This window comes from Colletotrichum godetiae (assembly GCF_030913485.1).
Source record: "Colletotrichum godetiae strain CBS 193.32 chromosome Unknown BDP55scaffold_2, whole genome shotgun sequence".
NCBI lineage: Eukaryota > Fungi > Ascomycota > Sordariomycetes > Glomerellales > Glomerellaceae > Colletotrichum > Colletotrichum godetiae.
In genome coordinates, this window is record NW_026851250.1 from 754,515 (window position 1) to 768,382 (window position 13,868).

General features: G+C 53.4%; 4 protein-coding genes across 4 annotated transcripts; all 4 read right to left on the minus strand.

The window, feature by feature from the left end:
• Positions 1–539: 539 nt before the first annotated feature.
• BDP55DRAFT_722939 (3-dehydroquinate dehydratase) lies at positions 540–2,816 on the minus strand (the record flags this gene model as incomplete). The annotated part of the gene is made up of 1 exon (XM_060578669.1): positions 540–2,816. One exon carries the CDS (start codon positions 2,814–2,816, stop codon positions 540–542), a length of 2,277 nt encoding a protein of 758 aa, XP_060436156.1.
• Positions 2,817–3,905: 1,089 nt separating this feature from the next.
• Positions 3,906–5,098, minus strand: BDP55DRAFT_130137 (uncharacterized protein). Its single transcript, XM_060565502.1, has 2 exons — positions 4,207–5,098; positions 3,906–4,126 (listed from the first exon to the last, which is right to left on the minus strand). Exon 1 carries the CDS (start codon positions 5,028–5,030, stop codon positions 4,347–4,349), a length of 684 nt encoding a protein of 227 aa, XP_060436157.1. The 5' UTR covers positions 5,031–5,098; the 3' UTR covers positions 3,906–4,126; positions 4,207–4,346.
• A 3,559-nt stretch (positions 5,099–8,657) lies between these two features.
• Positions 8,658–11,140, minus strand: BDP55DRAFT_710039 (major facilitator superfamily transporter; the record flags this gene model as incomplete). Its single annotated transcript, XM_060578144.1, has 4 exons — positions 10,396–11,140; positions 9,910–10,328; positions 9,685–9,840; positions 8,658–9,629 (listed from the first exon to the last, which is right to left on the minus strand). Exons 1-4 carry the CDS (start codon positions 10,691–10,693, stop codon positions 8,658–8,660), a joined length of 1,845 nt encoding a protein of 614 aa, XP_060436158.1. The 5' UTR covers positions 10,694–11,140.
• A 1,651-nt stretch (positions 11,141–12,791) lies between these two features.
• BDP55DRAFT_722941 (uncharacterized protein) lies at positions 12,792–13,497 on the minus strand (the record flags this gene model as incomplete). Its single annotated transcript, XM_060578670.1, has 2 exons — positions 12,792–13,244; positions 13,312–13,497. The coding sequence occupies 2 exons, from the start codon at positions 13,495–13,497 to the stop codon at positions 12,792–12,794; spliced, it is 639 nt and encodes a 212-aa protein (XP_060436159.1).
• Between the last annotated feature and the right edge of the window lie 371 nt (positions 13,498–13,868).

A 13,868-nucleotide genomic window follows, 5' to 3' on the forward strand; every position in this document is an offset into this window, starting at 1 on the left:
CTTTCTCTTCCAAATAAACGCCATTCATGCATTGGACCATTTCCTTGCCCGATGAGTCGCCTACTCAATCAGATGCTCTTCTGCACCATTTCCGCGTCAGCAACTCCGCTCTGCACAGCTCCTTGTGAGGACTGGCATCGGAAATGACATGGTGGGTCTCAAGCTCCGGTTTCCAGGCCCCGAGTTGACATGGAAATGCAGCTTCGGGCCTGGTTCGATCGCCCCCTCCGTTCTCCGCACTGAGGGTAGCAGCCGATGGTTTGTCTTGGCCATCGTGGAGAACTCCACAGGCCTTGGCCTGGCCTGGCTACCTGGGGTCTAGAGCTTGGCCGCAGGTTCATATTGCTTCTTGTGACCTAGCATACCCCGTGGTTTGCATAGAATCGCAGGCGTTGCCTCTAGAAATTTTTGTGATGGAGCCAACGGCCAAGTTTTTTGAAACTCCTTGAGCCTGACAGAAAAAAGAGGCGGATGTGCGGCCGGCTTCTTGAATCTCCGTAAGACTGGCGGAGCTCAGAGGCTCAACATCTCTACACAACTCAGAACATGCCTCTGCCACTCGCCAATCGAACAAAGCTGTAGGGCACGTTCTGACCGACCAGCAGCCTGAGAGTCTCAACAGTGGTAAAGGCGGCCGTATCAGCAACACCATACGCCGAGAATCCTGCCTGTTGGGCGATCAGGCCCGGATCACCACCTTTTCTGGCACCTGCAGTGTCGGCGAGATCGAGGAAGACTTTCTTGAAGTTCGAGTTTCCTCGGACGTTGGCGCCAAAGACACGCACCAGCATACCGACAAGGTTGCTCTTGTCTGCTCCGAGAGCCGAAACGAATAAGAAAGGAGCAGCATCATCGCTCACGGTTTGCGCTTTCTTGAGGCTCTCCAGACTGTTGAACGGTTCAATGACGGGACCGTCACGGGCCAGAGCCGGCGGTGTTCGAAAGCCAACGGTATATATCTTTGCCATGCGGAGTGCTTTCAGAGCGTACATGACTGATGCGGCATCTTCTCCAGACGAAGCCAGTACGACAGCGGTCCGACCGAAGTAGGCAGAAGGCGCCATGTCTCTGGTCAGCGTGCTGATAATGCCACGCCAACTAGCATTGTCCAGGATCAATGATGTACTCGGAGACAGGCCAGAGATGTGTGACCCCAGGTGGCCGAAAGAGTCATGGTGCCCATGACGAGGGCTTGAAGGAATCGACGCTGGGGCAGAAGACGCCGAAGATGATGAACCGGACTTGACTATGATTGTGTCTACTGTACCGATCAAACGAGCTGCCTCAGTCAACTCTGCGCCTTTGCCGCCATTGAGCGAAGCAAAGAACGGGCTGGCCTTGAGCAGGCTATTCCACGACACTGGCGGGCTGAGGTAGGCACCGCCAAAGTTCTTTTGGTTACACCAAGCTTCCATGCTTGAAAAGTTGTTTGGCAAGCGCTCTACAACGGCGAAGTAATGCGGCAGGCCTAGCTCGTTGAAGCATTTCTCATAGAATGGTGCTTGCGGAGTTGAACTTCGGAAAGCCGGTGTTGTGATGCCATATATGCTCTTCTTGGGAAGTTGCCCAAGTAGTGCCAAGGCCGCGTTGATTTCCGACGCACTCATTTGACCTGGAGCTGCGACTATCGGTAACAAGGGATGAGTGATAGGGGTGAACACCTTGTTCAGAGTTCGTGAGAACTGGCCGGTTTCCCCCATGTTGACTCCGGAGAATGGCGGTGAATCCGGATAGTCTGCTCGCATTTTCGAGCGGAAGTACTCCAACTCGAAGTTTTCGTTGTGGTCGTTGATGATGGCAATCATCTTGATGATATCGGCGTACTTGCTTGATTCAACGTACACCTGCTCGGCTTGAGACGAGGGCCATTTGAAGGTACCAGAGAAGTCGTGAAACGCAGACATGATCCGACTGCTTCCCTTTTGTTCCCAAAGCTTCTTTCGAATGGCTTCCGGAAGCCATAGTTCCACGTCGATGTACTCAACTCCCCATTGAATTGCTCGGTAGAGATATTCATAGTAAATATCGGGGTTCTCCATAGGGAAACGACCATTTTCTCTTGTACACCTAGTGGTGAAAATTATGGGAAGTTCTGTCCGCTGACGCAAGAGCATCAGCTGCTGTCCGACATAGCTGAGGCTTGGGATAGCCGAATATGTGCCGTCGCCGAGGGGCTCCTTGAGAAGATCAACACGAATTTCCACTGCGTCGGCGCCGACAGTGAGGATGTCGATATTTGGCAACGCAGCACTAACGTCTGGGAACGTAGTAGAGATGAAATACGTTCGTGGTTTCTGCATCAACGTTTCGTGGTGGCAGATCTGGCCTAGAGTGAAGGAGATGAATCTCGACAAGTCTCGACGAAAGAATGGTGCTTCGGTGTAGAGAAACTCGTAGTCGCACTGAGCTGAGAGGAAGACGTCCGGTGGCATCCCAAGGTTGACACAGTGGGCGTTGATCGCCACAACCAACTCTCTATTGCGAGAGCTAATGTCCTTTGCAGCGAGTTCTGCTGGAATGCCAACCACAAGCCCTTGGTCAGCAACGCTGACCTCCTGGAACGCAGAGCGGATGACAAATGGTTTCCCCAGAACATCTGCGAAGACGGACACAATCTTGTCCTGGCCGGTCCCATACAGGATAACGACGATCCTCGTGTCTCCCCTTTGAGGAGCACTCCCGAACCTTGTGCCCGTGGTGATAGCAGGGCTGGCGTTGCGGTCAACGTCCATCTCGACGTCTTGATTGCCCGAACCAACCATGCTTCGAGGGCGCGCCGGCGTTGGACCGACGCCGAGTTGGTGTACTGATGCCATGGCAGCGCTTGAAGAGCCGTGGATTTCGAGTTGCGAGAAACGAGCAGTCACTCCTGGGACGGTGTACTGAGGTGGAGAATACGAAACAAAGCCACGATAAACCGCTCCCTCCCCTTCTCCTCCTTCAGAACGACTGGGTTGACCGTAAGGAAGTATGGTGGCGGTGGTTAGTGATGTTGATTATGTCTGGCCAAAGTCCCATGACAAGACGAACTGGTGATCCAAGAGGGCAGTTCGGGGGGACGAATGGAAGCAGACTCGAGGGGCCACAGCGGGGATGAAAGGTGTGCTGTGATAGAGAAGACAGAGCAGGGCCGAGGTGCGTCAGGTGACCTGATGGTGTTAAAGAGATATGCGGCCGGGAAGAGGAAACCGGTGGGGGTCGTCGTGAGGCTGGTGCATACGACGTGCCCTTGAAATCGGGGGCGTGATATGCGCTCCGCAGGCTGCGATTGATAAGAGTAAGAGAAGCCCCGTCCGCGTGCGATTACAACAAGACGATGACGACGAGAAGAGAGCCCTATGGATCGATTTGCTGGGGTCAAGTAGTTTCTTCCACCAATTCGCGAGTTGCTTTAGGTGTTTCCTATGCAGGACTGGAAGCTCGCGATTCCAAGGGTGGGCTGGTTCGTCTACTTGAAGCGCAGGCGGGCTTGGGATGCGTGCCAACTGCAGGCGGCAGAAATCTCGATTGAAGCTCTGGTGATGGTGTTGCAGGGCCAGTCGCATGTGGCGCGCGAGTCGGACCGTGGGGGAGTTTTGTGACCACGCAGCCAAGCAAGCATAAGGGAGAAGCTCAACTCAGATAGGCGGCGTGGAAGCTGTCCTGACCGGGTAAGATGGCGTTTGTGTGGATGTTGTTGCAATATGAGGAGTTGAGAACTTGAGACGAACCGGCCGATGGCACGGGAAGGACAGGGCCGCAAGGTGGTCAGTAGTCTGGCGTGGAGAAGGGATTATTTCGCCGACAGGGAAGCGCCGAGGCGGCGGCGCGGTAGCTTTCGGAGCAGAACAACGTTGTGAGAGGAACGAATGAACAAGGTTCTCCTTCATCCGTATGAGTTTCTTGCGGTATGGTATGGAAGTTTGGGCCAGACCAAGAGGTTGGAGATCCCTGACCAGACCGGGACAATTGGTAGGAGCGATATTGCTGGGATGGCGGGGTCTAGAGTGTGAATAGACTCGTTGTGGACTTTGGACGGCAAAGCCGGCGAAGTCGAATCGCAATGGACAATCCGCTGCTTGTCGTTGGTGGATGAGACGGAAAGATTGATGGAAGTTGGGGAAGGCGAATTGTTCCACCACAGACGCTGCGTTCCACCGAGTTACTTGACAAGAGCCAGAAGGGGTAGAGGGGCAAGCCGGAGAGCTTGGCATGGGGCAGACAGACTGGGACTGGGACTAGGAGTCTACCATGGGACTAGGAGCTGGGGCCGGGGACTGGAAGGAGGAGGAGGATGAGGAGGAGAAGCTCGACGTTGGCTGATGGTTGTGGTCGTGGTGGTCGTGGTACCGCAGCTGCTATTGCTGCTACGGCTTGGCTTTGCTGCCGTTTCTCAGATGCTCCTGCACGTCTCTGGAGTCTTGCCAGGGGTGTTGGTCCCAAGGAAGACGTTTGCTCTTTGCTGACTGGATGCTTGGGGCCACAGGAAGGAAAGCTTGGGTCCCGGTGGTCAACGAACGAAAGAAGCAAGTCTTGGTTGTGCCGATGTTCCTGACTTGAGGCGAGGCGAGGCAAGCTAAGGTACACACTCCCTGCCTGCGTTTAGATGGGATAATGAGGCCGAGCTGGAAGTGCTGGACTGGCCCTCGATGGGATTCAGTTGCAAGGCCGGCTAGAACACCGTCCAACGATGATCCTGTTCCAAGACAAGTAAGGCTCGATGTGTCTCTGTATCTGGCAGTTCGGGGGAAAATTCCTTTCCCTATATTGATGGTCCTGTTGTTGTCGTTACTGCTGAGGGTGTGGACAGGAGGGAGCCGCCTCAACTCAAGACACCTGGTAAGGGGAAAGCTACGTTGCTTCTCAAAGCTGCGAGGTACCTGATGGTCGTCTACGATGAAGAGACATTTGGGACAAGCACGCGAGTTGAAGAGGAAGTTGGAGATGTGCGGGACCCGAGTACTCCTGGCCCTGGGGCCTGGGGACCTGTAATGGCGACTCGTGCATACCAAAATGGTGGGGTAAATGGGGAAAGCATGGGGGAGTGCCATCCCCTGTGGGTTCCTTGAGACTCTGACAAGTCGAGGTAACTGCTGGTCAGTGGTTGTAATTCCCCCTGAAGAGCAACTTGGCTGGGGAGGGTTGGGGAGAGTTTGGGAAGGGGAGAAGGGGAGGGGGGGGGCTCCCCCGAGCTATCTGGTCGCCGCAAAGATTTGCCGCATTTTTCCTATTTCCGGGATTTAAATGTCAAAGATTCTCCGCCAATCACACGAGGCTCCGTCCACGCCATTCGGGACGACTTGGCACCGTTAGTGTGCCGCTGGGAGGGAAGGGAAACTCCTTTGCATGGTTCAAGGATTCCTCACATACTCTCACACACACCTCTCTCACACCTCTCACCATGGAAGTTACGAATACCGCTACAACCTGCATCTCTCTGTCTCTAGAGAAGAGTATCACCTCATCTCAACCCTCACAGGGCAGGGCAAGTCGCAAATGATCATGTTTGACCGGCTTGGCTCACCTGTCACAACCTATACATGAGCATATAGCGCTACCTTAGCCTTAACTCTATCGATGTCCAGACTGTACCATTCTCTTCAAGCCATCGGTCTCATTCACGACAAACCTACATGCCTCTTCGATGTGTGGTTGCAGCCGAGCAAAAGAGAGATCCTCCGCGGCCCATGTCGCTTACCGCACAAATATCAAGCCTTCATGTCGCCTTTATCCCTTAGCCTGAAAGCGGCAGAGTTCACCTCTCCCGACTTGCATGGTCTTGGTATTACTTACCTACAAGTTACACTTTGAACATTTCGGCCAAATTTGCCAAATCTGTCTCTCTTGAGAATCAGTGGTCTATTATGTACCGCCGCCTTTATTCTGTACTTTGTACACAACTTCGTCCTTGATATTCTCCACCTGATGGATCATCAATTCATGAAACAATTGCCGGTCCTTGAGGAGAGGTCACGCAGCCGTTGCTGACGAGTCAAACAAACCCCTTCTCGGGCCAGTTCCGGTCTCTATCCAGCGTTGTAACTTATCTCTGAACGAACGGCTTGTGCCTTTGACGGAGATCGCTCCTTCTGGGGAAGCAAATTGTGGAAACACAATCGGCAAATATTTGATTGGGCCCCGCCTCTTTCAATACGATATCCTCGGGATCGCCAGCCGTTGACCACACCTCCTGCCAACAACCGCCGGGTCGTTGGGCGACCTTTCTGGAAGCTCGCCAACCGGCTGCAGATGGCTAAAGATGGACGGTGACCCTTTATTCCCTCGGCGTACGGATATACTAGACCAGCCCAAACCAGCCCATCTAACAAGAACGGTTCAGCTCCGGGAAAGCCACAGCCGCTCCGGGGCGCAAAACCGGTCCCCGCATCATGGACCAGTCTCCAGAACCACCCTCCGTCTACCGCGTCTTCGGTCCTACAACCACTGCAGCCGGCATAGCCGCTGCTGCAGATGCCAATGTGCGCTCGGAGAAATAAGAGCACCCTTAGCACAAGCTTATCTGCCCGTCCAACAATCACACGTTGGTCGGTTTGGCAAAGGTATCGACTCCGAGAGGTCCACGATGGCCTAAAAGGTGGAACCTGGCAAGCTTCCTGTGGCCCACCCCTCATTCATCTCACTCCTTCGCAAAGTTTCCTTCAAAGTGATTCCATCGCTTCGAAACTCGAAAGTCACATCATCCAGGTGGGCTTACAATATCGTGTCTTGACGACAATTCGTGGATATGAGTGAATCGGCTTCCGGCTCCCGCTAGTGTGGGACCTCGAGCCCCCGTCCTCGCCTTCTTCCGAGCATCCCAACACAAACCAAGGGTTTCGAGATCTAGGTCCATTTTTCGAGGGTTTCAACTTTCCAACTCCTCGTCAGCTTCGACCCTTTGCTCCAAGAAACAAATTTCTTGGCAATCAATCGGAAGCACATCGTGATCAAACGTGGTCAACAACATATTACAACTTCATTGGTGCAGAATCATCTTTCGCCCGGTTCGCAATCGTCGACGAGCTCCGTTGGTGGAGAAACATAGATACGGTGCCAAGGTGGAGCATTTCCCTCGAGATATGTAGGCCAAGACTCCCAGCACGAAAAGAACATAAGAAGCGAAGCAGATCAGTTCATCTGGCCGTTTTCGATTTCTATGACAGACAACTACCGACGCCAAGGATAGAACCGGCCCGGATATGCGGGTTTCGTAATTTTTTGTGAAAAGCAATGCAGAGCTTCAGAAGTCGAGATGCCGTTGAATCGCAGGCTGCACAGTTACTCGGGTACCGCATTGAGAACGAAAGACGACAGCCGGCAAGATGACATTGTTGCAGGACAATATGAAGATGCCTTGAAAGACAAGGGAGGTTCTTTTGGCAACATCATGACAACATATACGCCAAAGACACACGATCAACCCTTCGAGCACGACAAGCATCGAGTCCCCATTCGACAGTCAGCATTCAGACCATGTGTAACCAACCCACTGTCGATGAATCGACAATATTTGCTTCTCGCGTCACCAGTGCCGGTCTTGGATATGAACTCCTGTTATCAGGGCCGAGGTATCGGAAGAATGACGGCGTGCTGCTTTCCGACTTACACGTGCAACCGGCCCAAACCAACCTGACAACCTTCGCAAACTTAGGTAATGAGCCCGTCGAGTACACGCCTCCATTCCCTCCTCACAGTATTTGGCAATTCGTTTTCCTTCTTCTTCACCGACGAGAATGAATCGTCGACCACGGTGCGCTTCTTTGCTCAAGACATGCCCCGCCTTCGTCCAGTGTTAGCGACGGCAGTTCGACCACAACGAATTTCACCCACAGCCCTTTGCGTGTCAAAGGCAGCATCATGTCCCGTGTTTAAGACTGGCACTTGGGTCCTCAAGCCAGCACGCACAGCCAAATGGGCCCTGTATAAACATCATCATGCCGACTTTGATGCCTCCAGAAGCCTGTGGCAGAGCCTAGTGACTTCTTGGTTGTACGAGGCCTGCAGAGTTTGGAGGAGGTCTATGCTCCTGGAATACCTGTGAAAAAAGGGCAAAGACTCAACAGTGATTCAGCGGTCCTGATGAATTTGATAAATCTTGGCTGCATGTGACATGTGTGAACTTCCGTCTTCCATCGCCAGAGTCCCCTCTATTCTAAGTTGCGTTTCCTAGCGGCAAGACGCCATGCCGCTCGATGAGGAAGAGAGCCTAATGCTACCTGATGCAAGGTCAACTATTCCATCATCGGCCAATGTTGTACTTCGCATGACTTGGACCACTATGCGTGAGCCGTGGAGGATCGGCTTAGAATTTCGGATAATGCCACCTTGACTTTGGTACCGCTTGAATGCAGACCGTTTCTGTGACTCTACTCTTAGCAAAACTACCTGGGTGCAAAGAGTGATAATCATCTCTGTTCAGCGAGTGGAAGCAAGGAGGTTATGTCTCGTGCTATTGTATAAACATCTCCTCTCTGCTGTATTTCCAGACTAATATACAAGCCAGCCCCATCTTGGAGAACGTCAAAAGACTTTGGCAAAACAATTATATCAAAATGGCGGTGCCACATGGCAGTGCCTACATGTACGATGCAACATCCAACGCTCAAAACATCACTCACTACGCCCCATGCGATATGCTTAAGCCGAACCCTCCGCCACGGAACGCTCCCATCCGTTCACTACGCCTCCCCGACGCCCTCATTCTCCATGACCGTAGCCCTCGCCTCAGTCTCATCATCTACCTCCTTCCCACCAACAGGGCTCCTCCACCCCGTACTCGCCTGACACAAAATCGCAACGACCGCCAACGCCGCCGCAGCCCGCCACGTGCCCCTTGAGGCACCAGCATAGTGCTCCACCGCGATCTCGTGCTCGGCGGGACTCAGCCCGCCGTGGAACACCAGCGCAGGACTCCCAATGAGCTTGGTGATGAGCTCCTCCCGCCCCTCCGCCAGTCGCTCGCCGCCATCCAGCTCCGTGAAGCTGGCGACCAGACCCGAGCGCAGGAGGCGATAAAACACACCGCCGCCAATGGCGGTTCCAAAACTACCTCCGAACCCGCGGAACGTGCCGAGCAGCGACGTCGAGATGAAGTGCTCGTCCGGATGGCTGAGGTGCAGCAGGTGCGCGAGGGTATAATTCAGCGTCGCGCCCGTAGCGAGGCCGTTAAGCACGACGGCCAGCACGAATACCGCAAACGGAGAGGTCTCGGTGGCCACGAGCGAGAGGCCGAACATGGTGGCCGCGAAGCACGTCAGGCTGACGACGGAGGGGGACCAGAAGGCGCCGTTGCGGCGGACGTGCAGCCAGCCGACGATGAGGCCGCCGGAGCCGAAACCGATGTTGGTGGGGATGAGGATAGAGCCCGCGATGGCGGGGGCGTAGCCGCGGACGGCGAGGACGAAGATGGGGGTGTAGTAGAGCAGAGTCCAGCGGATGGACATGAAGAGCAGCTGGGCGGTGCAGGAGAGCAGGACGCCCCTGGAGGAGAGGACGGAGATTGGGATGATTGGGTCCGTGACGAGTTTGAATTCGATGACGATGAAGAGCAGGAGGGACACAGCTGAGAGGAGTAGAGATAAGGGGTTGATGTCGCCTGACAGGCCGTAGAGGAAGAGGACGATGGTTAATACCTGCGAGGTATTAGCTAGCTATCGGTAGGGTATTTTGGGCAGCGGTTAAACCGTGTGAAGGGGAGACACTTACCAGCATGAAAGCACCCGCATAGTCGATGTGAGCCAGCTTCTGGAGAGCCGACTTGCCTCTGGTCTTGTGATCCGAGCTAAAGTTATTCGGGATGCTCAAGAAAGCACCAATGCCGGCGAGGAGTCCGAGAGGGGTTTGGACACCAAACAGAGCTCTCTGTATACCCATGTTAGCTCTCAGCCCTTTTCTTCCTCATCGAAACGGTTAGGAGAAATTTTCACGAACCCATCCAATAACGGGCAACAATGCGCCGTACACGACAGCGCCAAACGATAACCCAATCGTGAAGCCCGCATTCACCAGTCCGACAAACACGCCCCTCCTCTTCTTCCCCACGAGCTCGAGCACCAGGATGACGGACAGCGTCATGATGCCCGCGCCCCCCATGCCCGTCAGGATTCTGCCGGCGATGAAGACCCAGAAGGAGGGCGCCTGCGAGGTGACGACGCCGCCGAGGCCGAAGAAGCCGCCCAGCCAGAGCACGAGGATGCGGGGCGAGAAGATGGTGGCCAGGCGCCCGAACAGTGGCGCCAGCGAGGCCATGCTGATGAGGTAGGAACTGGTGAACCACATTGCATGCGAGTAGGCGTTGAGGTCCTCGGCGACTATGGACTGCGTCATTGTCATGCCGGATGTGTTTGATGCTGTGGTGCATAAGTCAGTTTTTTTCTTTGTACTTGTCTTGTGATACATGTTGGTCCTAAGACGAACCTTGGAGGAAGATGAGAATCCAGGTACTCAACATCAAGACGGCAGCTCGCGTCTTGCTGATGGACTGCTTAGGCCCGTCGTCATCGTCGTTGTCTTCGTCCGAGTCCCGGTCTTGACGGCTCCCGCTCCTGGCCGGTGACCCGTTGTGGAGGGTCCGAGAAGACGTCTCCGAGTTGAGCAGCGTCGTCGTCTCGGTGGCATCGGGGAACGAAGAGGTCCCGGTCCTCTCGGCGTCAGCCTCAGAAGCGACATGTTGTTGCCGGTTGCGGAGATTCGACGGCTCTTCTACCGCCGCCATTGTTTGATCGTCACTGGCCAAAATGCCCAAGGTCTTAATCGGACACACACTGCGTTCGGAGCCGGCGTCGTTGCCATTCAGCCCTTTTCCCCACGCGTCTACTTAATTCTCAAGGTTTGCTATTGCCGAGACTTTTTTGAGTTGAGGTAAGAGGTAAGGTATTGAAGGAACTAAGAGATGAACATGAACAATGCAAGGAAAGACCCAAAAGCATCAAACAACCTCTCTTTCTCTCTGCGTGTCTCTGTAGAGAATTTTGGCCCTAGTCCGACCTTGAGGTACCGTCACATGAACATGAGTGCATGTGAGAGATACTAGAGGGAGTTGAGTAGTAGCGTCGGTCCTGTCAAGCTGTTGAGGTTGGTTTTACTCCATCTGGCAGCAGCAAGCTTGGTAATCCAGCTCCGAGCTTCGCTCCCCCACCTTTTCCCCGTTGTTCGATTCATTGCTCGCAGGAAAACGTCACAGTTGGGCGGTTCGGCGAAGCAGAGTGACAGGGCCCTACCCGGGTTGCAGCCAACTCTGCCCCGCTTTTGCCGGCTAACGGCTCGCGCTTCGTTCCCGGCCTCTCCAACCTCCTCTATTCGCTGACAACACCAGCCTTCGCCGACTTTGACGTACTCTTCCATTTCGTGATATGATAAGCAAGTTTTGTGTCAGGTACGGATACTCCGTAAATAGATTAAATGTACGGGACCAGCTCGATTTCTCTTATCCTGCATACCTATCAGCCGCGTGCCTCCGATCCGCTTCGTAACCATCTCCGCCTTTGGATGTCAGCTGGGCTCGGGTAGGCCCATCTCCGGCCCATGCGTCTGATGTCTCTCTTCGTCGGGATATGTTACGGAAAAGTGCCGATACTGACGTCGAAGTTTTGCGGTCTTACAAAGTCGGCTTTCTGTCGCTCAGTGTGCAAATCTTGGACGTAGCCGGAGGACTTATGCCGGGTAAGTTCGAACTATGTACGGCTTAGATGACACCACGGAACTCAGCATTTGTGAGTTCGTGCGCCTCAACTTGGGAATATTCGAGCAATCCGTAATCGATAAAGAGAACCTGCCCTGCAAATTATGCAGTAGGAAAAAGTAAAGTGCGGTGGCCGAAGGTACGCCGCGGTCTCGTGTGTTGAGATGCGAGGAAGGGCGTGAACCACTTCAGCACACGAACCCTTCATACCTTAATCATCGTAATCGCCGCTGTCCTTCTTTTATTTCATTGTTTTTCGTTCATAACGAAAGTCAGTAGGGCCATGAAGCGACAAGTTCCGGAATAGGAATATATGTAAACAATAGAAAGACGTGGGCTGAAATCAAAGAATATCAGAAAACAAGAAACAACACCAGCCTGGTCAAGACTTGTTTGAAGTCGACGCGGACCGCATAGCTTTCCAAGTAGATCATGAGCTCGAGCACGCCATTGATGCCACTGAAATTTTCACCAGAGTCGTGGCTCTGGAGTATTCGCTCGGCTGGATGGATCAATGCCTACCTAGTACCTTACCTACCTCATGGAAATTTAAAGTAGCCATCCCTTCATACTTAATCATTCTTGTCTGCTAGGCGGACCGAGAAACTTCTACCCATTTGTATCCTTGATTATTATTCCCCCCTCATTTTTCTCACAACAGAGGATTACGTGGAGTACGTAACTTTGTTGAAATTTATTTGTATGCAGAGCTAGGCATGCTGGTGAACTTTTGTGCAATGTTCATGTCAACTAATTCTTCAGAGAACCTGAAAAATTCAGCTGTCACATGTCTTTGATTTTATGGTATACCAGAGCTAATGCTGTTCCTGCCTGCCTTGGACGATTTGACAATAGAAGTTTGCCAGCATTGAGTGAAGGTTTCGGATGCTCAACATCATCTAGAAACCAGAATTACTTCGCGATTCACGGCACTCTCAAAGGCGGAATTTTGCAAGTAATGTTGTCTCAATTTTCATAGTAATCTCATTTTTCAGGTAGGATAATGTAAAGTAGAAGACAAAGCAAAAGTCCCGTCCGTCGATTTACCCAAACGCCGTTACCAAATCCCCAAAACGCCTCGACACCAGCGTGCCCTCATTGTCTCTCCCAGGTTACGAACATCAAATCAACCCTAGAACAATCTAGTTGGGTATCCAGTGGGCATCATATCGAAAGGGGCCGGCATGCTCCATGCCAGGCCGACGGCGATGTGGTAGGCCATGCTGTTCATAGAGCTGCCACGTTGGTTTCCGGAGGCGTCCTCGCTCCGTGACTTGCGGGTACCGGACGACTGCTTCTTGTTCCTCGAAGAAGAGGGAGAGTCCTTCTCCGGAGCCTTGCTCTCCAAGCTCTGAGGACTGCGCTGCGACCGCAAAAGACGCCGAATCCTGAAGCGGGTCTTCAGAGATCGCTTCTGCGGGAGGCATTCTGTCGGAGACGAAAAGAGGTACTCGTCGGGATCGAGTAGTGGTTTAACCTCCAGCTCTGATACCTCTACCAAGGACGCCTTCTCCTCGAGCAGCTTTTTGTCCCTATCAAATCTCTCCAATCTCTGGTCACCACCATTTTGGGTTGTACGCGCCATCTGTTGGGCAGTCAGTCGCTGAACATATTGCGTTGCTAGGAAAGAAGTAACCACTCAGTTTACTGACCGTCTGCGACTCAAAATGCCGAGAGCGCTTGGGAGATCTGACAGGCAAGCCTTGCCTCAAGGGTGTCGCGGGTCTCGAAGAGATGACCTTGCTCGGTCGCCAGCGCGGCAACCCGTGATACCAAGCTGACCGGCGCTGCCCGCCGACGATATGCACCGGAGACTGAGGAAGTGTGCAGACGTGCATCTCAGCCTTTTGATTACACCAGAACTCGACGGGGTGTGTATTCTAGGCTTCGAAAAAGACGAAGGGGCGACCGAATGGGCTGAATTATATACCTCGCTGTGTACCCGGATGAGAAGCAGTGAATGAGTGAGGGTGCTTGTATAGACGACTATTCCGCGGGTCCGGCGGATTTTCTTTCAAGCTTTCCACAAAAGACAAGAAAATAAGAAAAGACGAGGTGCCGGTCACACTGGAAAGTTACACCCCATTTGATCCAACCTTCCCGGCATGCTCCCGTAGCCTCCGTGGATTCACGGACGGCCGACGGCCACCGCTGGTGCGCCGAACCATCATGTTCAGCACTACGCAGTAGAGAAAATCGGATCCCGGGA

Coding starts and splice junctions, on each gene's coding strand:
- BDP55DRAFT_130137 (XM_060565502.1), bottom strand. CDS start 5,030: ATGGCACTCCCCCATGCTTTCCCCATTTACCCCACCATTTTGGTATGC.